This window comes from Natator depressus, chromosome 18 (assembly GCF_965152275.1).
Source record: "Natator depressus isolate rNatDep1 chromosome 18, rNatDep2.hap1, whole genome shotgun sequence".
NCBI lineage: Eukaryota > Metazoa > Chordata > Testudines > Cheloniidae > Natator > Natator depressus.
Genome location: NC_134251.1, coordinates 16,138,284 through 16,165,074, shown reverse-complemented (window position 1 = coordinate 16,165,074; position 26,791 = coordinate 16,138,284). Strand labels below are relative to the sequence as shown.

General features: G+C 46.4%; 1 protein-coding gene across 5 annotated transcripts in view; it reads left to right on the top strand.

Moving 5' to 3' along the window:
• DVL1 (dishevelled segment polarity protein 1) overlaps positions 1-26,791 on the top strand; it is a 171,354-nt gene that overhangs the window by 110,193 nt on the left and 34,370 nt on the right. Inside the window, exon 1 of one of the 5 annotated variants that reach the window (XM_074975383.1) lies at positions 21,884-22,209. The exons of the other annotated variants lie outside the window; for them this stretch is intronic. Within the exon in view, the coding sequence (XP_074831484.1) occupies positions 22,005-22,209 (205 nt within the window). The 5' untranslated portion in view covers positions 21,884-22,004. Of the gene's footprint in view, positions 1-21,883; positions 22,210-26,791 lie in introns of those variants that run through there. 5 annotated transcript variants of the gene reach the window in all.

Below are 26,791 nucleotides of genomic sequence, written 5' to 3'. Positions count from 1 at the left end.
TTTTCTTGCTGGGGCCCTGATGGAGCTGGTGGGTTCCTGTGCCTTTAAAAACGATGGCACGTTCGATAAAGCAGCCATTCTCAACCAGGGGTCCAAGGCCCCTGTGGGGCCGTGAGCCGGTTTCAGAGGGTCCAATGAGCAGGGCCGGCATCAGGCTCACTGGGGCCCAGGGCAGAAAGTCGAAGCCCTGAGCCCCGCCACCTGGGGCTGAAGCCGAAGCCTGAGCCATTTAGCTTTGTGGGGCCCCCTGGGGCGTGGGGCCCCAGGCAGTTGAGCTGCTTGCTACCCCCTTAACGCCGACCCTGGCTTTTACATGCAGCAAGCCAGTTGTTGTGGCACAGGTAGGGTGTGGAGTTTTTGTAGCATGGTGCGGGGAGGCCGGGAGGAGGGCTCGGAAAGCAAAAGGTTGAGAACCCCTGTGAGAAAGGACAGGGAAGCATATTAGCAAGCCCGGAGCTCCTGTCCTTTCCTGTTAGCCCAAGCACCCTCCAGTGAAGCGAAGGGGGTGGGGGGAAGTCCTATTGCGGAATTTCCACAGATGGCTCCAGTGTTGATAGAAGATGGGTCCCAGCTTTGCATCTGCTTATTATTTACATTGCAGCGGAGACGAAGGGCATTTTAGAGCTGGTCAGAATTTTCCAGATTTCCGTTTTTGACAAAAACGTGTGTCCATCCCCCCTTTTTTTTTAAATTAACTTTTCTCATTATTTTGCCCCCTGTGTTTCTAGTACTTTCTTTATACATATACAGAAGAATCTGCTGGCACTAACTGCACCAGGTCTGTCACTGGCATTTAGCTGGGGCCATGGGTGTTTATGCACCATATTCTGTTTAGGTAGCCTGTTGCAACTCTCAGCTCTTGGTTTGTCTTGGGACGCTGCCTTCAGTGCTGTCTCAGATTTCCCCTGAACTCCTTACCTGCCTCCAACACCTCAGTGGCATAACTGACGCATCTCATCAGACTTGATACTGATGCTGCTTCTGGACTCAGCCCAAGACTTGTAAACCTGTATCTGCACAGCCCTGCCCGTTGTGTGAAGGAGTCGCTCCCCAGTGCATGAAGTTCTGTGTGGCCGTGATGGCACCGTAACTGCCAGCTGTAAAATCCCACCTGACCACTAAGGGTCTGATCCAAAGCCCGTTGAAGTCACTGGGGATCTTTCCATGGTCTTCAGCTGGGTTTGAATAAAGCCTTAGATATGTAGTAAGGAAGCCATGTTTTTACATTGCTGTGTGCGTGCATATCATGCATGCCCACAGATTATGGTTTTGAAACATTTGCACATCCAAGGTAAGTGTGTCAACTGTAGAATTCCATCCCCTGGTCTCTACACTACACACTAAGTAAGCTTAGTTTTTAATTCCTTGCCAGAGAAGCAATGTTTGGCATATCCAGGCTTAAGGAAGGGTTAAGTGTTTGGCTCATCAAGCGTAAAATTGTCCTGCTTCTGGAATATTTTGTTCTGACATCTCTTGAGCCTGTGTAGGTTTAACTCACAGCCCCATCTACCAAAGTATCTGCAAGTGCCTCCAAACACAAGACCAAAAGGGCATAAATAGTGTGTCGGCAGCAGGTGTCTTTCTGTTTATTTAACCGCCCAACTTGTCAGTGGCTCAGAGAATAAATGAAAGTCCCTCAAATGGCGGGTGGAGCAGAGAGCCATCTTCACATGGTACTGACTGTAGATTCCTTTGGGAAACCACTGGAAGGGGGGGAACGTTCTAACAATGTTGGGTCAAAAGGTTGTTACTTGAAGAATGTTAAAAGGCGACGTGTGTTTAAAGCTGGTTTATTGTCTCCCTCACTCCCAATCTCTTTATAAACGACTACATTAAATATGCCAGTCTGAACTCGATAAGAAGGAAGTATTAAGAGACAGACCTCTTGGCTTCCTTTACCCCCACTTGCCTGCTCTGCTTCTCTTCTCGACGCTCCACTCCAAAGAAACAGAAGGTGCATGTGAAGTTTGGCAACTCGCTGGAATGTTTCTTCGTTGCTTGCTGCCTGCTCTCTACTGCTAACCTGGCGGGCCCCTCATTTGAGGTCTGACTGGACCTGGGTCCCACTGGCCCTGATCTGAGGCAGGGTGCAGTTCTAGTGCTTTAGCCAGAGCTGTGTGAAACTCAGCAGAACCTCTCTGCCTGGGGCTCCTCTGCCTGATTTGGCCAGCTTCAGCCCCTGTGGATTGTGCCTTCCAAGTATTGCTTTGAGATAGAGGTTCACATCCATAATCTCAAAGGGACACTTGGCCAAAATCCCTTAGTGTCACCTTGTTCTCTACCAGAGCAGCTGATTTCTTATCATTTTGGATGAAAAGCCCTTTAGCCCTTTTCTCCATAGGATAGGTCAAAATGTAGTTCCCTATCTGTCTGTCCATCCCTTGCTCATCACATATTATGTAAACGCCTGGTGCTGTCTATCCCTCCAACTGTTTGGTTCCAGCACAGATACCTGCTAGGGTGCGAGGGGTTGGATGCGGTCAGGTCCTTTCTAGCAAACGTTCAATCCTGCAAGCTGCTGGCCAGCTTCAGGGCTTGTTTGGCACCTGGGTGGATCAGATCCTAAGGGCTGTTGACCAAAGAGTTAAAAATACCCTGTGGGGCCCATGCCTGTCTGTTTTCAATGTATGTTGCCCTTTCCATTCATCCATGCCCCTGTCTCACTCACTAGCCCACCGTAGGGGGAGCATGTGTTTTGGGCCTTGGCTCCCATGGGCAGATGTGTATTATTACAGCTGAGGCTGGCTTCAGCTGTGGGAGAGGGAGTGCGGAAAGTGTATGTTTTTTCTCTGCTCAGCTCAGAGGATGTTTCCCCTTCCCCTGAACTCTGTGATCAGAGATAGGTTGGCAGGGCTCCCAGCTGCCGTCTGGAGGGGACGTTCGCTAGACTTGTCAATGCCTGTTTAAATGTCTGGGTCAGAAAGTGGAGAAGAGCTGTGAGGAAGCGGGTGGCTTAGGTTTGTGAGGCTCTGGACAAATTGTTTGGTTTGTGGGCTTCGGTCCATATAGGGTTTGTAGCCTGGAGGTTCAGGTTCAGACAAGGCCCTCTCAAAACTCAAAGCAAATTTGGCTCAAAGGTCACTGGGAGGCTCTCTTCCAGATACAGTGGAGACACGCCCCTGATGAGTCTGTTTACCTGTGCCTGCCTTTTTTTTTGTACATTATAAGCTCCATGGGGAAGAAGGGTCCTTGTTTGTACGTGAGCAAGGACTTGGTGATGTGAAGGAATATGCTTCAAACAAGAACAGTGCCTTATTTCCAATTGAAGCTTGTCAGCTCATTACAGCTTCTTCTCTGGCATTTAAAGAAGATTAAAAGGCAGATGTAATTTGCAATGATTTGTCTCACAGGGTGGGGGGGGAATCCAACACCCCTCCGATTAGTGAGATCGATTTTGAAGCCCCTTCGCAACGCAGCTCGTATGTCAAATGAGCCTTCTGGCCATCTCTGCCTACTGGAATGAAAGGATGGGGGGCGTTTGGCTGTGGAATAGACAATAGGATGGGGGTTCACAACCAAATTCAGGGACAGGAACTGTGTGTGTCACTCGTCACTGCGAAATAATGGCCAAGCCCCTCCTCGGCTGCTATGGGAATAAGGCAATGCAAGAAGTCTTTGATCTGGCCATGTAGAGACTTGTTACAAGGAGATCAAAATTACAGCTCCAGTAATTCACTAGGGGGTGGGGGAAGTGTCCTCTTTAGCGCTCTGTGGGTCTTTTTGCTTTGTTCCGGGGGTGTTACTTACACTGCAGTGCAAAGCCACGCTTGTTTAAGCACCTACAGTGCCATCGGCTCACCAAACTACACTGAAAAAAATGCCCCTCTATAGAATCATAGGACTGGAAGGGACCTCGAGAGGTCATCTAGTCCGGTCCCCTGCACCCATGGCAGGACTACGTATTATCCAGACCATCCCTGACGGGTGTCTGTCTAACCTGTTCTTAAAACTCTCCATTATGTTCCAGAGTCCTTCCTTTTGTTTAAACTAGACGCTGAATCTCCTTCCCCTGCCAAAGGGAGAGGGGCGTCCCCAAGTGCTGCACGAAGGGGAGCAATGGAACAGCTTGTTACATTTTTATTTTATTTTTTAAATTTTATTTCAAGCCAATGCATAGCAGGAGAAGGTGCTAATGAGACACAGGGGAGTCTCTCAGACACTGGCACATCAGGGTAAGGCCCACCTGGGATGGCAAACTCCTTTTGCTGAACGCTTTATCATTGTGGGGTTGGGAGGTCAAGCGTTGGAAGGTTTTTGTGCCGCTTTGGAGAGACTACAAAGCAAGAAGGCAAGCAATAGAAAATCCACTGGGAACAGTGGGTGAAATGGGAGCAGAGGGTAAGAAGTTAGGTGAAAACACCCAGAGGGAATGTGACTAATGGAGAAAAGTGGGGAAAGGGAAATTCTAACTGTATTCCATGGAGAGGACACCCACTCTTGTCAACCTGGCATTCAGGGCCTTCTTCTGCCTTTAGCACATAGCACAGTGCTCCTGTTACCTAAGCCCCTGGTTCCCAACCTTTCCCCTGCCAAGACCACTCCCACCCCTCCCCTGCCATCTAGCCAGGACCAGGCTGGAACATCTTCCCATTTCACATTATGGAAAGGGCAAGGTGGGGGAAACCCCCTGACGCCAGTTTGCTGCCCTCTGTGGGGGATTGCAACCCCTGAATTGAGAACCCATGAGCTAGGCAGCCCCTCTTTGGTTGTCATTTTAAATTTGATGAGCTCTTGGAATTTTTAAGGACAAGAAAAAATGGTTCATGGATGAGATTATATCTTTGTGAATTCCCCAAAAGTTCTTTGCAAAGTTCATAATGCCACAAACCCATTGAGGTTCTCCCCTTCCTCTGCCTGATCTAGTCAACCACAGTGGAGAAAGCGTGTCTGTTAGTAAAAAGAAGAGGAGTACGTGTGGCACCTTAGAGACTAACATTTATTAGAGCATAAGCTTTCGTGGGCTACAGCCCACTTTAGGTATTCATGTGAAAGGTTGAATCCTGCTGAAGAGCAAATATACTCTAGGTAGCAGTGCTTCAGAGAGACTGTAATGTACCTGGCCTTCAGTTTGTAATACAGGATCTAAAAAGGGAGCATTCCTTGTGTCCCTGGGAGGTTCTGTTCAGTGTGAACATTCAGTCAGTTCCCATATTGATGCAAAAAGATAAACGACAGCAGCAGTTACTGGTAAATATGCTCTCGTTTTCACCTGCAAAATGGGCAGGTGCAACTCCCCTCAGGCACTTTCGGTAACCCACAGTTCTCCAGAAATGAAACCTGAACAGTCCCAAGTGATTTTCAAAGAATACGATTCACTTCCCCAACACTGAAATGCAGCCACCTCTGCTTCGCGCAGCATTACTGTGCATTAACAGCAGCGCAAAAAGTGAGGTGGGAAGAATCTTCCCTGCAGCTGAACCTGCAAGGGGAATTTCCGCTAGGTAAGAACCCAGGCTGGAATCTGGCCATGATACAAAGACCACACCTTGCCTAAGGCTAGGTGCTGTTGGATCTTCAGTAATTGTTTTATGTCGCGTTCAATTAATAGACATAAGCAGATCCTCTGCCAGCAGAATTTCCCCTCGCACCACTGTGCAGCACGGTAGCTCAGGGACCCCTAGCAAAACACTAGGCAGCAGCTGTTGCTTTAAGTTGACTTGCCATTGAAATTAGTGGGGCTGATGGGATGGAGTAGGAATATTTACGCGTATGTACACCGGGTTCATGCGTGCGCAGAAGCGGGAAAGTGAGCAAGATGAAGAAACCCCTGTCTAAGTCCAGGGTTCTCAAGTGTCCTAAATGTGGCCAAAATAAATGTTGGGGACGCAGTCTAGTGCACTGGCCTAAAACTCAGGAGATCAGCGCTCTTAAGACAAGAGCTGCCACCACCACCCTGCTCTGTGACCTCAGGCAAAACACTTCCCTTGCCTGTGCCTCCCACCCTCTGTCTGCTCGGAGCAGGGATACTCTCTTGCTGTGACTAGACAGCACCTAGCACGGTGGGGCCCCAGACCTCAATTGGTGCCTTGAGGCCCTACTGCCAGATAAATAATCCTTTGTGAGGGCCCCATTTGGATTGGCACAGGAGTGCGCGTCGGTGTGTTTTTGCATGTGCAGTGAGTGTGTCTGCTCGCACAGTAGCTTACAGCAGTGATGGCAGAAGTCAGCCAGGGAGGCAGTGTAAATAACAGGTGGCCTTTCTTTTCTTCCCATCCGTAAGGGTTGGAATCCTGAGCCGATCTCTGCTGCCTTGTCATGCCGCACGGCAATGGAGCTGTTACAGAATAATCTTCTCTGTCTTTCCTGAGCCGTGTGCTTTGATAATAGGAAGCTCAGTGCAATATTCAAATAAAGGAAGGTCTTGTACAGTCCAATCAGTCAGGTGTTGGGGGGGGGGGGAGGAAGAGGGGAATGAGCTGATCAGAAGCTGACAGATTCAGTAGAACGTGGGTGTGAGTCTCTGCACGGAGGATGCAGAGTGTGAATTGAAAGGACATTTTCTAGTCGGCATTTACCATTTGTTTGCCAGTAGCACACAGAGCCCCAGCCACAATCCCCAATGTGCTGGGCGCTGGATGGGGATGTAGAAGTAAGAGACAGACGAGGATCTTATACTCAAAATAGACAAGACAGACAAAGGGTGCGTGGGTGGGAAACGGAGGACAAGGAGGGGAAAGGTCTCACCCAAGAGCACAAAGCAGAACAGGGACCAGAACCAAGGTCTCCTGAGTCCCAGGCCAATGTCTCATCTGCTAGGCCTGCTGCCTCTCTGATTATTGGTCAGGTTGTTTGTTTTTACCCCTCAGAGGCTGAAATCACTTTTCTCACAGTTTCATCCCCACTGCCATTTGCAAGAACTGGTTCATTATTGTGGAGCTGCTCTGGAAAATTAGTTTAATAGATTTTAGGGCCAACAGAGACTCTTACGGTCATCTAGCCTAACCTCCTGCATAACACAGGACCGAGGATTTCGTCCAGGAGTTCCTCCTTTGAGTCCAACAGCCTGTGGTTGAACTAGGGCACGTTTCTCACAGAGAGACACAGTCCTGATTTGAAAACTCGAATAAGACTTAAGTGATGGTGAATTAACGACATCCCTTGGTGGTGATAATTAACAGAGTGTTGTCATGGTAGGATTGCTCGTGCGTATTGGGCTGCACGCTCTAGTTCATTGTTTGCAGGATTACTCTTAATAATACAAGTGCTGCTGTTGAGTTGCTCACATGCATTTGTGGACACACACTGGCCATTATCTAAGTGGATGGTATACCCTCACCTGAGGCCGTGGGACATGCCTGGTAACATGATACTGTTTTTATGGCTTCTTGCTTTACTTTCTAGTGAAGAATAGACATGAATGGGAGCATTCAGGACTATAGACTTATACTGAGCACCTGCAGTTTCTCCCACTCTGTATGGGAATTTGCCTTTCCCAACTTGCTTCAACACGCGCTCTGTGTACTGTGTAGAGTCAAATGCTCACCCCACTTATGGGGTATGGCTTCATTAGCAATATGATGACAAAGTTCAGCTCAAACTTTCTCCCCAGGTTTAGCTGCCTATACAATTCCTCTCTCACATCTGCTCAGCCCACACCCTAAATCCCCTCTCACCAGAGAGCAATTTTTGCTTTATATCCAAGTGAGATAAGGAGACCCATACCTCAAATGAGTCAGCCGAACCCACTTAACCCTTTCTCCTCAGGATCAACCCCTAACAGAGCTCGGGTGTTATAACATGTATGTGTGTTATTTAAACATTCTTGTCCATGGACTTGCTGCTTAAGCCAAGCATTTGGGGATTAATCAATTTGACTGTACCCAACATTCAAGCTGATTGAAAAATATCAGTTGTTTCTCATGGGAACTTTTGAAAACGTTTTTATTCTTCAGAATTTCCTGTGAAAATGTTTCGGCTTTTTGAAAAGTAAAAATGTTGGTGTGTTTGTTTTCTCAGAAAGTGAAACCAAACTTTTGTTGTTAAAAAGCTGGAGAAGTTTCTAGCAATGATGAAAATTTTCTGTGAATGTTTGTTTTGTTGAGTAGCTATTTTCATGTGTGTGGTGTGTTTTTTTTTTTGTTTTTGTTTTTTAACAGTATTTTAACCAACTCTGTCCTGTATGTGCTGGTGGTAGCCTGGCCACAGACATCCCCACGGTGTATGGCCCTACTCCCCCTCTCCCATCTAAGGGCCACGTTCTGCATTCCTTAACAGAGCCAAACTCAAGTTGGTAGGGGAACAAACTTTCCATACACTCTTAATTTAAATAATACATTTATCTGCATTAATTGTAGCTTTTCCCACCATAGCTTACTGCTATCTTATTTTCCAAACTGTGTGAGGATATGGGCCTGGCTGAGCCATGAAATTGAATGAATAAAATAATCATGATCTTTTAGCAGATCTGAATGTGAACAAGATGTGTGTGATGTGGAGAAAAAGCTTCTTCTTATGCAGGACGTATTAAATATGCATCTACTGCAATATATATGGGCACGAAGCCTTCAGCCCTTAGGAAACTCCAGCTACTGCAGAGTGCTAGAACATGTCCCCTCAGGAACATGGGGTACTGAGACCACATCAGACTTGCCCTCTGTTTTCTACACTGGCTTCCCACAGAATTTCAAGTTCAGGGTCTCGGTTCTTATCGTCAAGGTGCTCCATGGTCTGGGCCCAAGATATTTCAAAGAGCCTAAAGCGCCGGGATGAAAACCATGGTTGACCGTCTTGCTTCTCTGGCACAAGGGAGCTCTCCATGATAAGATTATAGCTCAGGTCTGTGCACAAGACAGAGTATTCACTGGTGCTGGTGTGAGACACTGGAATGAACGTCCCCACGGACTAAGGGCCATCATGCACCTTCCCACCATTTGCTTCAAGTGCAAGGTGCATTTCTTTAACCACCCTTCTGTAGCATAGCTACAGAGCAGTGTGCGGGTGCCTGTGTGAAAAACATGCTACCAAAACAAGATTATCTCCTGCACAAGCTTCCCACACCCACTGTGAAAGGATGAGAGAGCAAACCCATGACAGATGCTACTCACATTACTTCATGCACTACCGGAAGGTGCTCAGATACTGCAGTGATAAGCATGATATAAAAACCTGTATAGACTAGAATAGTACTGTGTTTACACTCATTTCTAATGTGTGGATAGTTTAAAAAAAATATTAAGGCCAGAAGGAGGCCACTATGATCATCTAAACTGGCTTCCCGCATAATGCGGGCCAGAAAATTTCACCTTCATGGTTCCTGCGTGAAGCCCAACAGCCTGTGGTTGAACTGCTGGGGTATAATATATGTATTGTATATAGAAAGCTTCACGGAGAATATTAAGCCTGCAAAGTTGGGTCATGACTGTACTATAAGCTCCATGCAGGACCTCATTGAAGTAAGTGGAGTTCAGTGTGGTTGCAGGGGGTCTGTCCTTGCAAAGCACATTGTAAGATTAGGGCTTTAATGCTCGAACGTTAGGAAAAATCAAAGTTAAGGTTTCACACATAACCTTAACTCTGCCCCGTTGCCCAAAGCAGCTGGGGCAGGCCAGAGATTCCAGTCCTTTTGTCTGCAGTTGCTTCAAATACCAGTTGTGTTTGCTGTTCCTGTAACATTTTCATGTTTGTTTTCATTTCATTTCATTTCTGTTTCCTGCTACTTGCAGAAGGCTAAGTAAGTCACCTTTTTCGTCGGACATTTTGGAGCAGAATTCTTGTGTCCATGTGTGATCTTATGAAAATCTTCAGGAATGGACAGGCAAAATGTTTCTGGTACTTTAATGGGAAAGCTTAATTGGGTCTCCCCTGCCTGAATGATTGCCTCCATAAGTGCATGACTGACCTTGCATAGAGTTCTCAAGAAAAATTTTAAGCCTTGCTTTGCATAAATTGAGAATTAGAAGAGAATTTGGTTACCACACGATCTATTCCTTGTGCAGGAGATTACCAAAGATCATAGAGGTTTGTAGCAGAGAGGAGTTTGTGACTTACTGAATCAGGGAGCGACTCTGGTAATGATACATGTGAGCATGTTCCACTCCCTCCCGCTCCGCACCCACCTCTCATAAATTTTGTTGCTATTTGATAGCATAGAAATAATACGTGGCGTCGGACGTCATTGTGCCTGTGTCTATTCTGATTAAAAAACAAATCCTTCATCAGTTATCAAAGAAATTGCAGTGCTGGGGAAAGTGATTTCTCCCAGGGAATCCGCTTAATTTCCAACGGGTTCATTTTTAGATTGCATAAAGTGATGTGCATTTAAAGAGGTATGACATTCGGGAGGCGTAGTCTCATAGTTGTTCCCCCAGGCCCGACTGGTGCGTCAGATGATTTTCAATTGCAGTTGGTTTGAACAAAGGATGTCCGCAAGAGAGCTGGGCCAGATGTTTTTTCAGGGATTAGAAATTTCACCAAAAAATGCGTTCCTCAGGGCTCTGAATGTCTTTCTGAATGTGGGTCATATTCAGCAAATAGTTTTGGTCGGGGGAAAAAACCTGGGGGGTTGGGGGGGGAACCCTGGAAATGTCATTTCCAAACAAAATGTCTAAAGGAACCGTTTGGACAAGTTTTGAAATGAAATGTCCATTTGAACTGACACTTCGGTTAGCAGATGTTGTTTGGAAAATGTCGACATTCCGAATGTTTTTCGTTCCCTTTAATTCATCGTGAAAACCAAAAAAACCCACCTCTCCTGGTTTGTTGCCAAACTGAATTTTTCAGATTTTTTTCGTTTGGCCACTGAACTCAAAAATCCATTCTTCACTCAGCTCTGATCAGCCGGGCCTGCTCCCAGTCTGGCCGACCAGGCCTCTGTGGGGTCAAGGAACATTGTGGAATGTGCTTGTTGACCCATTCAGCAAAGCACTTAAACACACGCTTAACATTAAGCAAGTGCTTAAAGCCAAATAACATCAATAGGACTGAAGCATGTTAAGTGCTTTGCTGAATCGGGGCCTAGGAGAGCACCCAGCACAGGATGCTGCCTGGGGTGTGTTCAGGGGCCCAGTGAAGTCAATTGGGGAAGCTTTATGTTGACTTTAGTGGGCTTTGGGTCAGGATTCAGGTGTTGGTAGAGGGGATTGACCCCCTTTCCTTACTCTCACACTAGCATGATACATGGAAACAAGATTGTTAATTTCTGGGGGCTCCAACCTTCCAATTTATCTTCCTCCCAACATGCAATCTCAGTTAAGTAATTTTGAAAAGAATAATCCCCGTTAGAGAGCGGCATACATCCTCCGATGTCAAATAACGTGATGTAGACGCTAATCTTTGTCTACAGATCCCCCATGTGTCTAATAAAATGGCTGGAAAACAAAGAGGAGAAGCAAACAGCAGTGTGCCCTCTTCAGAGGGATTGCACGATTCTTAGATTGTTGTGCTCCCAAACCAGAGAGTTACCCACCAAGCACAAGAGAAGAGAGCATTTGTGCTGATGTAGATGTTGTCTGTCTCTTAAGTGAGAGACAATAAAGCCAACTTGCAGACAAAGATGCGCTTTGTAAAGCGGACCTGGGCAAAGTTACCTTTTGAATGTGATTTCCTCCCCTCCCCCCAAAAAAGTGTGGGGGGGAGGAAAGGGGTGCTAAAGAAACAGAAATAATTGGTGTGGGGAAAACCAAGAGCCCCTTTGTATCAAACTGAGGCTTTGTATGAGTTAGGAAATGTCTTTCTCTTGATTACCTTTCACTCTAATTAGTAGCAAATCTCTCTCTGGATTTGGCTGCAAATAAAATCACAGGCTGAATGGGCTGGAGCTGTCACTAGAGGAGAACCCTGACTCCCCTTGTTCCCTGTCCCCCATCCCCTTAAAGCAACTAAAGTACTTGATACTAGGAAAAGTTGACCAAGTCCCATTAAATGAGGGGAGCCAGGCTCTTAATTAGAAGCGTGGGAGGTCTGCTTGGCACATGTTCTCGGGACCCCTCACTGACTAGGACAAAGGTCCCATGTCCATTTCCCGAGGAGGAGTGAGAAAAGGGACCATGGAACGTCTAATTAGGGAGGTAATTAAGGGACAAGTTTTCATGGGCGTTCAGAATGTTTTATAGCTGCTGCCATTTTTTGACAAGTCTACGGACGTCAAGTGTCGGTGCTGTTGTTTCGATGCCGAGTTTGCACTGCAGTGAAATGAACCGTTGTATGGACAGATCAAAATGCTGGGTCAGTGATCTGTGCTTTGGGAGATGCCTGGCATTTACACTCAGGGCGCTGTGAATGGTTGGGAAGAGCGATTGTTCCAAATTTCCAGTAGCAGCTACAGTATGTCTATTCTTAAGCCTTGGGGAGAACCGTGTATCTGTATTCCCAGTGCCCTTTGTTCAGGCCAGTTGTAATGGAAACATAAACAACTGTAGTTTTCTAAAAAGAGCTTCGCGCAACCATCTCTGGCTTCATTTGATTATTCTTCAAGACGTTGCCATGCAAAAATCGGGCCTGGTCCATGGGTAATTAGAATCCAGACCAAATAGGTACACGTGGGAAATATTTGTGTAGTTATTTCAAATGCTGTTTGCTTTGGTAGGACCAACAGTGTCCCAAACTCTCTGATGTACTAAGGACTGTACTGAAACAGTTCTATTAGGAAGAAGGGGCAGCGGGAAAGTCTTCATTTGTAAATACCATCTGTCAGCTAGTTTTACACATTTTAGATGCATATAATAGCATTTGGTGGTCTGATTCCCTCCCAGCACCTCCGGAGGTGCTGGGAGCCTGCAGGTATTGTTTTCACTTGGAGCTACAGATGCTCAGGATCTCTGAAAATCAGACCCAGAGACCATCTTTGTGAATGTAGTGCTCCTCTGCTGAGAAATATTGCCTAGCACTAAAAGCAGGGGGCTGGGTATTGGGATTCCTGGCTTCTAACAGTTCTCCTGCTGACTTTCTCTGTGACCTTGGGCATGTCCCTTCATTTCTCTGGGCTTCACTTTATCCATCTGTAAAATGGGGATAATGACGCTTGACCTGGGATATTGTATGAGATTTAATTGATGTTTACAATGTGCTCTATGATTTGCAGCTGAAATGTGTAAATACTGTAAATATGTAAATACTGAACCATGTAGGCAAATCTATTAAGGTACAGAAAGTGGATTGGAAACTAATCTTGTGCTGTAACATTGGGAAGGGATATTTATTAAAAGGGAGGTTACATTTTCCTGCATCCAACTCATCTTCCAGGGCAAGTTAAGACTGATTCAGCACTGGGAAGCAACTGCTCATGAGCGATTGTGTTTCTCGGTACATTTCCTTTGACAAATAGATGGATTGGTTACTCCTGTTTGAAGGAAAAGTCATTAGGGGTAAGTGATTACGTTCCCTTGCCAAACCAAACGCTCACTGAATTGACACTGGTGGCCGTAATGCTCCAGGATCAATCACACATATGTCCAAGGACTTAGTGTTGCCGAGTAGGTTTGTTTTCAGGTTTGCTTCGTTTTTAACATGGAGGCAGCTTGCTGCCACTTGGATCTGTTCTCAGCTGTCGTGAGTTGCCTTCTGTGTAAAAAGGCGTAAAGTCTTGCATGGGCTGCTCCCGCGGCTGGTCTGCATGCTTGTCTGTGAGTCTGTTCAATGTGTCAGGGAAGGAAGGAGCCCATGATGTCGTCGTCGTCGTCGTGAGTTTGTTTTATTTGTCTGTGTCGCGGCAGCCGCATCCCCATCGTGTTAGGTGCTGTGCAAACGCAAAACAGAGCCCTGAAGAGCTCCCAGTCTAAGCACAAGAGAAGAGATGGCAGGTGCATACAACACACAGACGAGCAGGGAGCACACCATGGCCATGAGATGCTAATACTCACTCTTCTCCCCTTACCTGCACAGTAAGGACTGTGTCCTGTGCTCACAGGCCTGGACCCAGCTGCTGGAGGGCGGTGGTATGTGTTGGTAAAGTGGGAACGGATTTCAGGGTCTGTCTATAATTGATGGAAGACCCCTTGAATAGCTAGAGCTGTGGTGCTGTCCTCTCCTATCTGAGGTTTAGTTTTAGTTGTGATTTCTGCCAGGCCCAGCCTCCCTGCTCTTCTACGCGGTGCTAATGGAGAACCCTTTATAACTTGCTGGTGCAGATGCCTCTCCTCTGCTGCCCCTGTTCAAGGCTTGTTTGATTCCACACTTTGAAGTGCTTTGTCCCTCAGGGTGAGACCCTCTCAGGTGTTGATGAAAGCCAAGGAGAACACACTTTAACCTCCCGAGCGATGCCTTCTCCTAATCATCGTGACAGATTAAAAGGTTCTTGTCTGATTGTCTCAGCGGACTCTGGGTCCTCCAGTGAAGCATTGGAGCCCGGTGTCAAGGAGGGTAGAAAGTCCCTGGCCATTAGTGGGTTAGGCATTGAATTCCCAGATGGGTGCTGGGTACAAAGGAGACAGAAACGGCACGATGTGTTTGTGGCTGGGAATGGCTGAGAGAAAGGGGTGTGATTCTCGTTTACGCTTAGGGTTTGTCCACATGGGAAAACTGTCCCAGTGGTACAGGCAGCGTTATGCCAGTATAAGCCCCATGCAGACACACTTATTCTGGTAAGAGAGTGGTGGGGTTTTTTTGGTTTAACTTAACCCCCTTCCCAGGGAACATAGCGAAACCAGAAAAAACGCACCATGGATGCGCATGTGCATATGAGCGACTGGTGTAACTATAGCTATTTACAGTCACACCTGAGAGGATCCTGAAAAAACTCCCCTGTAGAGAAGACCTAAGGTCCATTTATTCCACTCTGGCAGTGTAACGGTGCCTTAGCGTGGGAGCATATCATACCTGCCCCCACTTTACACCGCTTTGATAGCGTAGAGCGGCTTCAAAGGGGACTTGGTGTAAATGAGAATCAGGCCCCCAGGGTAAAAACCTCAAGATGAAACGTGTCTTATTATTTTACCAAAACTAGCAGGCTTCAAATAGGAGAGAGGTGAGGCTGCGGGTGACTGATAAATGGCAGCAGGAAGCATGTTCTGTAGTTTGTCCATCACTGGTTTACTACAAGCTTGGCATTCTTGGTTTCGACTGAATTACCCGGAGCGTGGCTGCTTACCTGAACGATCAGTGCCTCTCTGATCTGCAAACTCAGGCTGGAAGCCTCTCTCTGGAGCAGCCGTTCAACAGTTCCATTTCCAGTCCCAGCCAAAGCCCAGCTGTGCGCGGGCTGCTGCAAAAATGACAAGCCCCAAGGGGTAAAAAATGTAATGAAGTGTTACAGAGCTGAAAAGGGGTTCCTTACCGTCGTGGGTTTGCCTGTAGGTTTCGGAAGGGGGTGGCAATCAGAGGTTCTTAACTTATTCAGACAGATTCATCCTGATAATTATTTGTCTACATAGCATCATAAACACGCTTGGCACTTAACAATGCTGACCCAGCTTGAGGACTTTAAAAGCCAGGGGCAAGAGTAGGGTGACCAGACAGCAAGTGTGAAAAATCGGGACAGTGGATGCCGGGGGGGGGTAATAGAAGTTTATATAAGAAAAAGACCCAAAAATCAGGACTCTCCCTATTAAATCGGGACATCTGGTCACCCTAGGCTGGCATCTCAGATGGTGCAAACCAATATTGCTCACTGACGTGACTGGAGCTGCGGCATTTTGTCCCAGCTGAGGATCTGGCTTCTGCAAGTTTCCATTTCCAGGGTGGGAGTTCAAAAGGGAATCTGATGATAGTTGCCTAGAAGATCCAAGCCTGTAGCCTCTCTTAGCTATTTAGCTGGGCACACTCTGCTAACCCGAGGACAGAACAGGCCTTTCAAGTTTCCCCTCTCATGTTTAATTACTTTCCATTGAGTTTGTCTTTGATAAAATGCCTCTAACCTAACCTTTCTCTAGAGACTTACGGGTGGGGCTACACAGGGGGGCCGTCTTCAGTCCGGCCGACGGACTTGGCCTTGTTTCCCTTCATAATTATTTTTTTTTCAAGCAGACACTGGTCTGGGAACAAGCACACTGCTCGGCTATCCAGCACTCCTGGATCAAGAGGCGCCATTGGTTTGAGAGACAGCTGCCCATTAACAACATAATCTGCTCTTTAACGAAGTGAATTCTGACTCTGAAGGGCTGCACAGCAGATTGGCAGAACCATTTCGATCCCCCAACCCCAAATGGAACAGGCTTCAAACCCTTAGAACCTAGCGGATGAGTTGCTCCTCTTGATCACCTCCCCTCTCGCCCCTCCAAATGAGCCAGGCCTGCCTTACTGCTCTGCTTTCCTTCCTCCTCCTCCCCAGCCACCCAACCCCCAGTGAAGCCAATGGTTCAATCCCGTTTACCTGGGTTAGCAGCATTTTTTACTCCCCATCTTATTTCACTTGCAGTTTTATGATGGCAAAGCGGGGAAGAAGCTGCACTGACAATAAACCATAATAACCCGCTGTGGAATGCCCCGGTTGGTTCCACCACCATAGATGTTAGTAAATGTGTCTGCTATGTAGTGCACTTGTTAAGTGTTTTCATAGTTGCTCTTTAGGCAATGCAGTAACAAGTATTATACTGAATCTTTATGCTCTGGCCTATGTTGGCTCTGATTGGCCTCTTCAAAGGAGCCTAGAATTGGGTGGCTACCTCCTGAAAATCGCATCCGTGATTGGTGGATCTCAGTCTTTTTCCTATTGGACTTGGATACCCTTGAGACCTGTTCATGAAAATCACTATTTAAGAGCTAGGTAGTATTTCATTATTTAGTTCTAACTGGCACTCGCAGGTCTGGCTGGGTGCGCAGTGCCATGATATTTTGGGACTGCCAGCTCTGCCTTGTGCGTGAAATGTGTGAGCGGGTGAGATCACCTGTAGGTTGGGGGGGTGTCTGTTGCTTTCTACTAGGAAAAATTGGGCCCCCAAAGTCTGTGGAATCATTTTAAATGGGTCCATGATTATTTTTGATTATGGAGCTTTAAAAGGCCAGCAGTCGATTTGGGAGCCTACATGTTCCACTGAGCAAATTAATGAGAAGGGACTCAATGTACATGGGGCAGATCGTCAGGTGCTGTAAGTTGACAGAGCTCCGCTGAAGTCAAGGAGCTGAGCTGAGGATCTGGCCCCTAATGTATCTTTATTGCAGGGTCTCGGGTTTCCAGAGCTCAGCCTTGCTAGCTTGTAGCTTAGCCACATGCATCAGCCAAAGGGGCCAGTGAAGAGAGCCTTTCTGGATCAGTTCAGCTTAAGAGGATTTCTTTCATGCCCCACCTTCCTCTTGATGCATCTTCACATGGAGGGATCCCGGTGGGAAGGTGGCCTCTGCATGCCTTTGCACCTTGTCTGCTCTACTCTTGTTTTCATCACAGCTCATCAGCAGTTATTAAAGCAGTTGTTGGAGCCTCTGCTTTTTGGGGAAATGAATGGCAGGCCACCTGCAAGTGAGAAATTGGTTAGAGTAATAACTTTTAATCTGCTTTCTCGCGGCATTTCTCAGATAATCACCTCTGCATTTCTGACTCCACTTCCATGCTCAGTTCTAAACAGACACCAATTACTGTTTAGACATTTTTTTAAATGCCTTGGCTCCTTGTTTCTTGCAATAGGAATGTTTGAACAGATGGCAATTGCAAAGTTGCACTAACCCGATGATAGACATAGCTTTTTGCCCACGGAGCCACCCCTTCTGCCAATTGCTCCCTCCGAAATGTCCGCAGGCCGCAAGACTCGGTTGCAGCTACTCATTAAACAGCTCTCCAAGATGAGGTGTTTTTTAGTTAGGAATGAAAGGCCAGAGGTAGGAGAGACCATACTTGTGTTTGCATTTGGGGGTGGGATGCTTAAGGCGGACTTTTAGCACCTTCAGATGCAGCAGCTAAATAGTGCTGGGTGTGATGCTGCAGAATCAGAGCCCAAACGTTTTACAGGGTCTGCTGCCTCCTACTGGAGAGTCTTGGCAGCTCTTCTCTTCCAGGCCCATGGCCCTTCTTGAGAGAGCCCTCTGAAGTGTGACGAGGGAGGGACGGAATGGGCTCTGGAGGCTGGTAATGGGAGGAGGGGCGGGACTTTGGCTTCCGGGTCTCCAGTTCAAACTCAGCCAAGGTTAAGAAGTAACCCAAAACTAAGTATTGTCGAATGGACATGGACTGAATTTGCCACGGGGAGCCACTGAAGCCAAGGACTTAGCAAGATTTTTTTAAAATGTTGGGACATGAATATGGAGAACAGAAATAGCTAGTGTTGCTATAGTCAGTGCTCACAAACTTTTCGGAAGGGATGGTAAAGCTCATGCTTCAGGGTTTAAGCCAATCTCTAGCTATTAGAGAGGAGGATAAGGGCTAATGTGGGGGGCAGGTTATTCCACATCTGCTACTGCGGGGTTCTTACACCTTCCTCTGCAGCGTCTGGTCCACTCTGGCAGTTCTTGCAGAGAGATTTTATTCTTTCTTGTTTTGGCGGTTTTCCTTAATCTACAACGAAAGCCACCGAGGCTGACTGGTACTTGTGTGCTTTATGTATGGGGAACATCATGCTATACAACGAAGTGTGTGAGTCAAAAGAGACCTTATGTGCCTGGCCTTGGGGGTGTTTCTCTAAGTTTAGGAGGAATCTCAGTGCTGCTAAGTAGCACTTATCCTGTCTGTTATTTTAGGAATTGTTGGAGCCTCTGCTTCCCTCCCCTGCCGCACCCCGAAGAAATGCTGTTGGTTTTTCCATTTCGTATTTGTCTGATTTCAGCTGAGTTAACACACGACATCGCAAACTGAACTCCGGCGGCCTCTTTGTTGAGTTGACTCCATTTGCCTCCGCCTTTATTCTGGCTCAACAAGCCCGAGGGATAATGGGTGGAATGATCTCTCACTTCCTTCGCAGATCCGGTGGGGGGGACGGGACTGAGGTAGTGGGGGATTGTGTTTGCAAGCATGTTAGACTGTCCTGCTTTGTGCTGAGCTTATGCCATTGAAAGCAGAAACACGGTGTTTCTTTCCTCTTGTCAAAGCAGCCCACGGCCTGTTGCTTTGATCAGGAGCATGTGCCTTCTCACTAGAGACCCCTTCGTTGGCCGGCATATGTCCGCTGCCTGCCGGAGAGAAGTCTACCTGTCTTCCCAGCACTGCCCTTTGGGGACTCTGCGCTGAAGGACTATTCATCAGGGCCACAACGTGTGTGCCAGAGGCCTTGGAAGAGAGTGCATCACCGGAGCATTTGCATAGCTCCCCCCTCATTGGTTTGGCACTCAGTGAAGCCAGAGTGAGGGCTGACTGTAGCGTCTGGCTGATCGCTGCCTCAGGTGTCCTTAGGCACGTTGAGGTCTGGTTGCGTGTGCGCTTGTTTTAAAAGGGTTTCTTAGGAAGGCCAGGCTGAAGTTTGTTCTGCCCAGTCTAGTCAGCAGAAGTTGTGCTTTAAAGTAAGTATATACAGCAGCTCACTGAGCATATTGCTGGAGGGAGCTTTAAAGTGAGTAGCTTTTGGTATATGCTGTTGGAGGACAAATTCAGGAGGTGGGTGAATATGTAAGATGGGTTTTAGAGAGAGGGGTCTGTGTGTGTGTGGGAGATCTCTCGCCACCCTCTTGCGTTGGTGTTGTACAAACTTTGATAAAACATGGATCCTAACAATCCTTTATAGTTTAAAAACCCCAACAGCTCAGTTTTGATGTTGTTGCAGAACAATACTGTCTGTTTCTCTAGTTAAGGATTATTGACCTCTGCTCTGGTAAAACCCCATGGGAAAGATTATTTAAATAGTGTTTCTGATCAAAGGCCATGATTTTGTCAAAAGTGAAAGTATATTTCCAAAGCTCTTTTGCTGTATGAGGTGCTAAAAATGTTATAATGTTAAAAACAACAGGGATTTTTTCAACAACGCATATCGCTTAGGTAAAAAGCTTTGTAAATTTTTTTAAATGTTGGTATTAGGAAATATATCTTTTGATGTAATGATTGTAATATGAATGGAAAAATAAGGCAGAGGTGGGGGGAGGAGCGGGATAGGTATTTTCTTAAATCTTTTAATTTTATTAAAAGAAGTGAGCTGCACAAATGGGAATCAAGAAGTTGTATGTCCTAGAAGAGTCCCTGGGTTGGGTGGTAAGAGACCTAGACAGTGTGACTTACGACTTACTGTAAATGGAGGGAAAACATTGTTTGAGGATATAAGATCACAGTTCTTAGAGTTGTGTTAGAGCTGTTTAAATCTAGCATACGCAGTAATATATAGCATGTACAGTACCCTATCGGAGTCTGTAGGTGCTATCATAAAAAAAAAGTTACTACAGTTAATAATTATGATACCAAGAATATACATTATTTGTCTCTGTTGAAATATCACCTCCATATTCCCCTCCCCTTCCCAATTTCCTGTGCTTTGCTTCTGAGGGATAATTTGAAAAAGAGAGCTGGGGAGAGTTGTGACAAAGCTGAGAGCTCTCTTTAAATGTCCTGTCATCCCCAGGGTAAGAGATGTAGCTGTCTCTGTGTCCTAATGACCCAGTCAGCGAAGAAGGCAGTCATGGAATATGAAAATCTCCCTGAAATGGGGTATAAGCATAGAGCCAAAGCTTGAAAGGAGATGAGCCACTGCAACTCCAATTGGAGTCTCTGGGAGCTGAGGAAGTTCATCTGATGATTTGGCCCTTAATTTTCTGAATGGAAACCGTTCCTCAGCAAATACTGCCTCTTTACAGCTGAGCTGGAGCACCTGATAGTAACGCCAGGGTGCATCACTTGAGACAAAACGTGAGCCCTCGTACAAAAATTTTTGAAATGCGTCAAACAGAAAACGTTCAATGATTAATTTCACATTGACTCCAGAGGAGGTGGCATTAAATAACTGATTTTTAGGACCTGATCCCATAGAACTTATTCAAGCAAAGCTTCCGCTGAAGTCAATAAGTATTTTGCCTGTAATGAAAGCGCAATCTTGCCCATGTGTCCTGATTCAGGAAAGAACTTAAGCACGTGTTGAAGTCCTGTTGAAGTCAGTGGGGTATAAGGACACACTTAGCATGAGATGGATTTAAGCACATGCTATGTCACTTCTTGAATCAGGGACATAACTTGTAGGATCTCAGTCTGTCAGGCTATATTTTGTGGTCCTTACACGTTCCAAACTCCCGTTGACTTCAGTGAAGGTTAATCTGGATTTACAGTGGTGGGAGTGAGACCAGAATTTGATCCATTGTAAGAAATGCCTCCACCACTATAAGCAGACAGTATCCCTGACAGCAGTCTGTGTGTTTTATCCTTTGTCAAGTAGAAGTCAGTGGAGTTACTGTAGATTTACACCAATATAATTGACAGAATTTTGTCTGAGGAACCTGCCAATGCTCCTGTTAGATACCAATGTGTACATGAAACTGAACAAATTTATAAGAAGGGAATCCCCACACGTGTACTATAAGGATACTATTTTTAACCATTGTTTATTATTAATACATTGTCCTCGAGGCAAAATGCATAAAGAATTTAAACAACTATATTAAAATAGAATAATCAGCCAGTGTAGTTAGGCCCAAACTGTATTTCTGAAATACATTAAAAATCCGAGACAATTTAAAAATAATAATCACCAAATCATCCTCCTCTCCTGTAGCCTGAGTATAAAGTAATCATGCAAATTCCAAAGCTGTGTTTATGCGTGGCTCATTTGGATAGAGGGGACTGTAGCGTATATTCTAGGGATCCCATTAAAAATGTGTCCATAAAAGGATTTGGCTCTTCAGAGATGATTCATGAAAGAGAGAGAGTGCAAAGCATGTTCAGGGAACAGCCACGTGAAAAAGCCCATGCAAATGATTTGTGTTCTGTTTCCCCAGTCCCTTGAAGATACAGTGCTCACCAGGTTGGCTGCCCTTCGGGCACAAGCATCCTTGGGATTATGTCATGGAGGAAGAGCATGCAGATTTCCCCCCCCATAATCTCTGAGTCTTCGGGCAAAGAATTCTCTTAATGCCCCAGCTGGAGCTCTGAACGACACCCTCTTTTCAGAAGTAGAGTTATTTTTAACGCACAGAGCGGGAGAATTCTGTGCCTCTGGATTCGGTTGCTTGAGTTGCGCGGCGTGGCAGTCACGTTGCACCCTGTGGATTCCTTCCCGGGCCTCGGGGTGGGCAGGGACATGGTCACGTCCACCTTCCTGAAATGTTGCGGGGGAAGCCGGCCACGGCAGGAGAGGCAGCAGCGACGGCGGCAACAGCAGGGGCAAGGGTCCCCTCCACGACCCAGGCGCAGTAGGAGACATTGCCACACGTGGTGTCCCCCCCTGACGAGACCTCTGGAACCCATCCGATGCTACCCAGAAGCGCAGCCCCGCGTGCATCACTGTAGGTATCAAGAGCCATCTTAACTGAGGCTCCCGTGCGGTCAAACGGATTACAGGCTCCCACGTGGCCTTTAGACAGGGAAACCGAGGCAATCTACTTGCCTCCTGCAGCGTATTGAGGGTTTCGATGATTTCATGTTTGTAAAGTCCTTTGGAGATACACAGCCCCATGTGAGTGCTAATATTTTTACTTGCCCGTCTGTATCCATCTGATGGAAAGAGCTCGTTTAACGCCGGGGGCGGGAAACATTATCAAACACTGCATCCACTAAAAATTCACATGTACTCTTGGCACAAACAAAACCTGCCTCCGCGCCCATTAAAGCACTTGCCCCAGCACCCTGCTATTAAACTTTCAGTGGTGAGAGGCCCATTCTCGGCATGCGAACGGAGGAGAGGGGAGTGGATCATCAACGTCAATTGGCAAGATTTTATTCTGTAAGCCCTTAGCACTCCCATGGCCTTTTCCTAGGATCTCCACGGGCTTTATAAACCTCTCGTGACCGCTTGCAAAGCAGCTTCACCTCATTTTGCATCCTGACAAATTGAGGCACAGAGAGATTGAGACTTGTCCAAGGTCAAACAGCCAGGCACTGGCCAAGGCAGGAATAGAACCCAGGAGTCCTGATTCCCACTCCCCTGCCTTCCTTGGTAGACCATGCTCCCACCAGCTTTCCAGAGCTTTGCTTTCTTCCTTCCAACCCTGTGATTTCACTGCAAGACTGAGTCATGAAAGGGAAAACCTGGCGTAGAGCGAGACTCTCTGATCACCAACCGAAGTGACTGGAAACTGAGGAAAGTTAAGAACAAGTGCAAATGGATCCATGTTTAATCCATGTCTAACCGCAGGTGCAGCAGCCATATGGCACTTGCCTTATGTGTTTTTAAACACTGGTATTTCATTGGAAGATCAGAGCTTTGAAGGAAACTTGCCCAGTGTGCAGATAAGCCCTGTTAGGTGTGTTTTTGTCCCAAGTATGCGAAGCAGCACTCAGCTGGTTAAAATTCTGCCTGCTTTTAGCATGCTCCTCCATGTGAAAAGTCCCCCTTGAGAACTAAAGAGCATAGCAAATTGATGTGGGCCATTAATTCTTAATAGTGGCTGTGAACGGATGGAGTTTTTCTGGGATAAATTATTTACCTGAAAACGAATGGGGAAACTGTGTGAGTCTAAATATTACACGTGGGATTAGCTATCCTAGTCCATTTGATTGGAATACAAGTCACAGCTGCAAGTTTATAGCCTCCAAAACTAGCAGGTACAAGTAAATCGTGGGATATTCTGAGATGCCAAAGCTAATCACTCCTGTCGATATTAATTCAGAGTGCGAGATAATCGCAGTGAGGAATGTTCTCATGCTGTGTTGTAATCCTTCATAAATCTTTAGCCAGACAATGCACAGGAAAATAAGTGTGTGTTCTTGTAGAGAAATACTGCTTAAAACCCTATTATAGGAATAGCCGAGAAGCCTGCACCAGACCCTAGTGTTAGACAATGAGACAGTGACAGCTTCAAAAAAAAATCCTATCAATGTTAGTTTGAATTTTGGAGCAAATTTGCTATGAGCATTTGTTTTTTGTTTTCGGTGAATGTCCTGGTGAGTGAATTTATTAGCATTGAGGTTTGTGGAATCAATGAATTCTGAGCAAGTGTTGCAAGAGTGTAAAAAGGAAGGAAATAACAAATTGCAATTGCAAGGGTTCTCACCTGAAACCTGATTCTAAGATCTACGCTCATCCAGTGAGAGAACAAAAGCCTGCCACGTGACCTCTGTGTTTAATCAAAAAGCCTAGCGTTTTGAACGGTGAATCTTCTTTGCAAACCAAATGAGCTACTGACCCAGAATTATCCATCAGCATTATTTGGCAAAGAATTCTGAATGACAAATTCAGGGATATTGTACCCATCTGCTCACGGACAGTTTGTGATCAGAAAAATTCACTGGCTAAAGGCTCCATTATGAATGAGGAGCTGTGTTGTGAGGGAGGCCCGGTTGTGGAAGTGAGTTCCCTTCCCCGCTGTGTGGGCTAAGAGAGAACTTGGAGGTTGCAGGCGATAAATATCTCTCTTTAACCCCCCCCCCCCCCCATAACCGATGACGTGGAGTTTTCAGCGGTGAAGAAAATGCAAGATGGAATTATACAGAGGAAAAGGGGACCCACAGTGGTAAAAGCTCTGAGACCACCCACTCTGAATAGAATAAAGAATCTATGCTGTCTAGTCACTGCCTGGGGGTGGGGATGGGGGGATTTGGGGCTTCCACAGTGAACGTGGAGTAATGAGTGCCGGGGGCAGCCCAGACTTATTCACAGAGCCTTTCAGCTGCAAAAATAGAGAAGAGTTATGCAACCGGAGGGGAAGGGGGAACATGACAAATGCAACTGGCTTCGAAAGCTACATGCTTAATAATCAAAACTGAATATAAATAAGCTTTCTCCTTTTGATGCAGCCTGTTGGCCAGATTCATCTCCCATTCACACCCCTGTACCTGAGATGAAATTCTGGCCCTGCAACTTTGTGTGATCTTCATGCTCCAGCCAGTTGGAGCTGGGAAAGCTTTCCCCAACGGGGGCTTGTTTTTAAGATCAGGGCTCTGTTTTACGTCAGCTCCACCAAATGAAATAGAAATGATCCGCTCCCATTGATGGGATTGGTTTTATAAGTTGCGACCGATGAATAGCAGAGGGAACTCAGGAAGGGCAAGAAAAAAATACAAAGGGGGTTTTGTCTAATGGGGAAGTATACAGCGGGTCTCCTGGGGGTTAGTGTTTTGGACCTGTGCGGCTTCTAATTTATACACAGCTCCTCTATGAAAAATGGACGTTTAAAATTCGGAAAGAACAAAGTGATTCAATCTGTCCATGTTAAAGTAGGAGTCAGCTAGTGAATCTGGAAAGCTGCAGCTCTCACTGAAGTCAACAACAAAACTTCAGAGGGAGCAAGACTTCACTCCCGGTTTGTTGTCCGCAAATGATAGGCAGTCAGCTCTCACAAGCAGCTCCGCTCTGTGTTGGGTCTGCATTTGGTGAGGTGGCTTGGGAGTTCCCATGGCTATGCTATAGGTTATTTATTCTTGTCTGGGGTACTGACTCCACATTGCTACGTTTGAATGATGGATTCTTTCTATTCCTGTAGTGCCGGGAGGGCCCCACTTGGAGATCAGGGACCCATTGTGTTAGGGGCTCTGCACACACATCCGAACAGTCTTTGCTCCTAATGGCTCAAGCTCGAATCTTTTGAATTTTTCGGCATTCTGTTGTTTAGCCCCAGTTTTCAGAGGTTTGTATCCCTTAAAACACTGCTGAAGTGGATGGAGATTTTTCAGGGCTCAGCATTAGGGTGGTTTTTTGTTTTGTTTTTGATGGGCTAGTTTTCAGTTAAATACTGCTACAGCACTGTGGTGGGGGTGAGCCAAAACACTGTGCGGTAGGGCTAGCAGAAATTTCCCCAGTGATTTGCAAACCTAGAATAAGGAACATTCTCTGCACCACAGAACTTACAGTCTGAGGTGATGGGTACCATGAAAAAGCCTGAACTGGATCGAAGACAGACCAGGTTTACACAGACAAGATAACAGGGAGACCAGTTTTATTTTCCTCATCTATTGTAGCACCTAGGAGCTCCAGTCATGGACCAGGGCCCCATTGGGCTGTACAGGACAAAAAGATGGTCCCTGTCCCAAAGAGCTGCTAGTAGAGAGTGGGTTTTACCTCCAGTGGCTGCGTTACCTGCTAACGCGTGTGGCTTTGGGTAGTTCTGGGGCCTAGAGTCAGCAGTGGGAGTTCCAATCTGTAATGTGGTAATAATCCTGCCTTTCTTCCACCTGCAGTCTGACTTGTCTGTTTAGACTGTAAGCTATGTGCATCAAGAACAGTTGCTTTGTGTGTGTGTGTGTGTGTGTGTGTGTGTGTGTGTGTACGTACATGTACAGCACCTTGCACAATGTGGTCCTCATCTTAGTTGGGAAGTTACCGCAATAATAATGTGAGAACCTGTTTCCTATCATTCCTTGTCAGGCTAACCATAAGACGGGGCCTCTCAAGCCTTTTCTGACCCACCCCCCTGCCTTTCATGCAACCCCTGGCCAGTTCCTGTTAACTTGACTTTCCCAGGGATCGTGTTGGCGGGGGGTGCGAGGAGATGCTGTTCTTTCTCTCCGAATGCTGCCATGTGTTCCTGTATTTTGGTTTGCACAATAAGGGTGCCCCATCCCGCACAGCTGATAAAATAAACTGGAAGCCTGGTGTTTATTTGGCAAGTCCAGGAGCCCTCCTCTGAATGGGAAAGGAGAATCCTTAGCAGCCAGTTCAGACAGAAACACAGCACGGAGATTCAACTGACCCAGAATGATGGATTATGGTAGATGGATTTCCTTAATCCTAGTGTTTATCTGCGGTGTTTGCTGAAGACCCAGCTACAGGCTGATTTGCAAATATCTGCTGGCGTTGCGACCACCTCCCCTCTAGCGTTTCCCTGCCAGCTGCTGGATGTGTTCAGGTTCTGTTATCGCAATCACTGTTGCTATTCGTTTTCATTATTTTTCCTTCACTTCGTCCCCAGGACTCTGCATAACAGCAAGGAC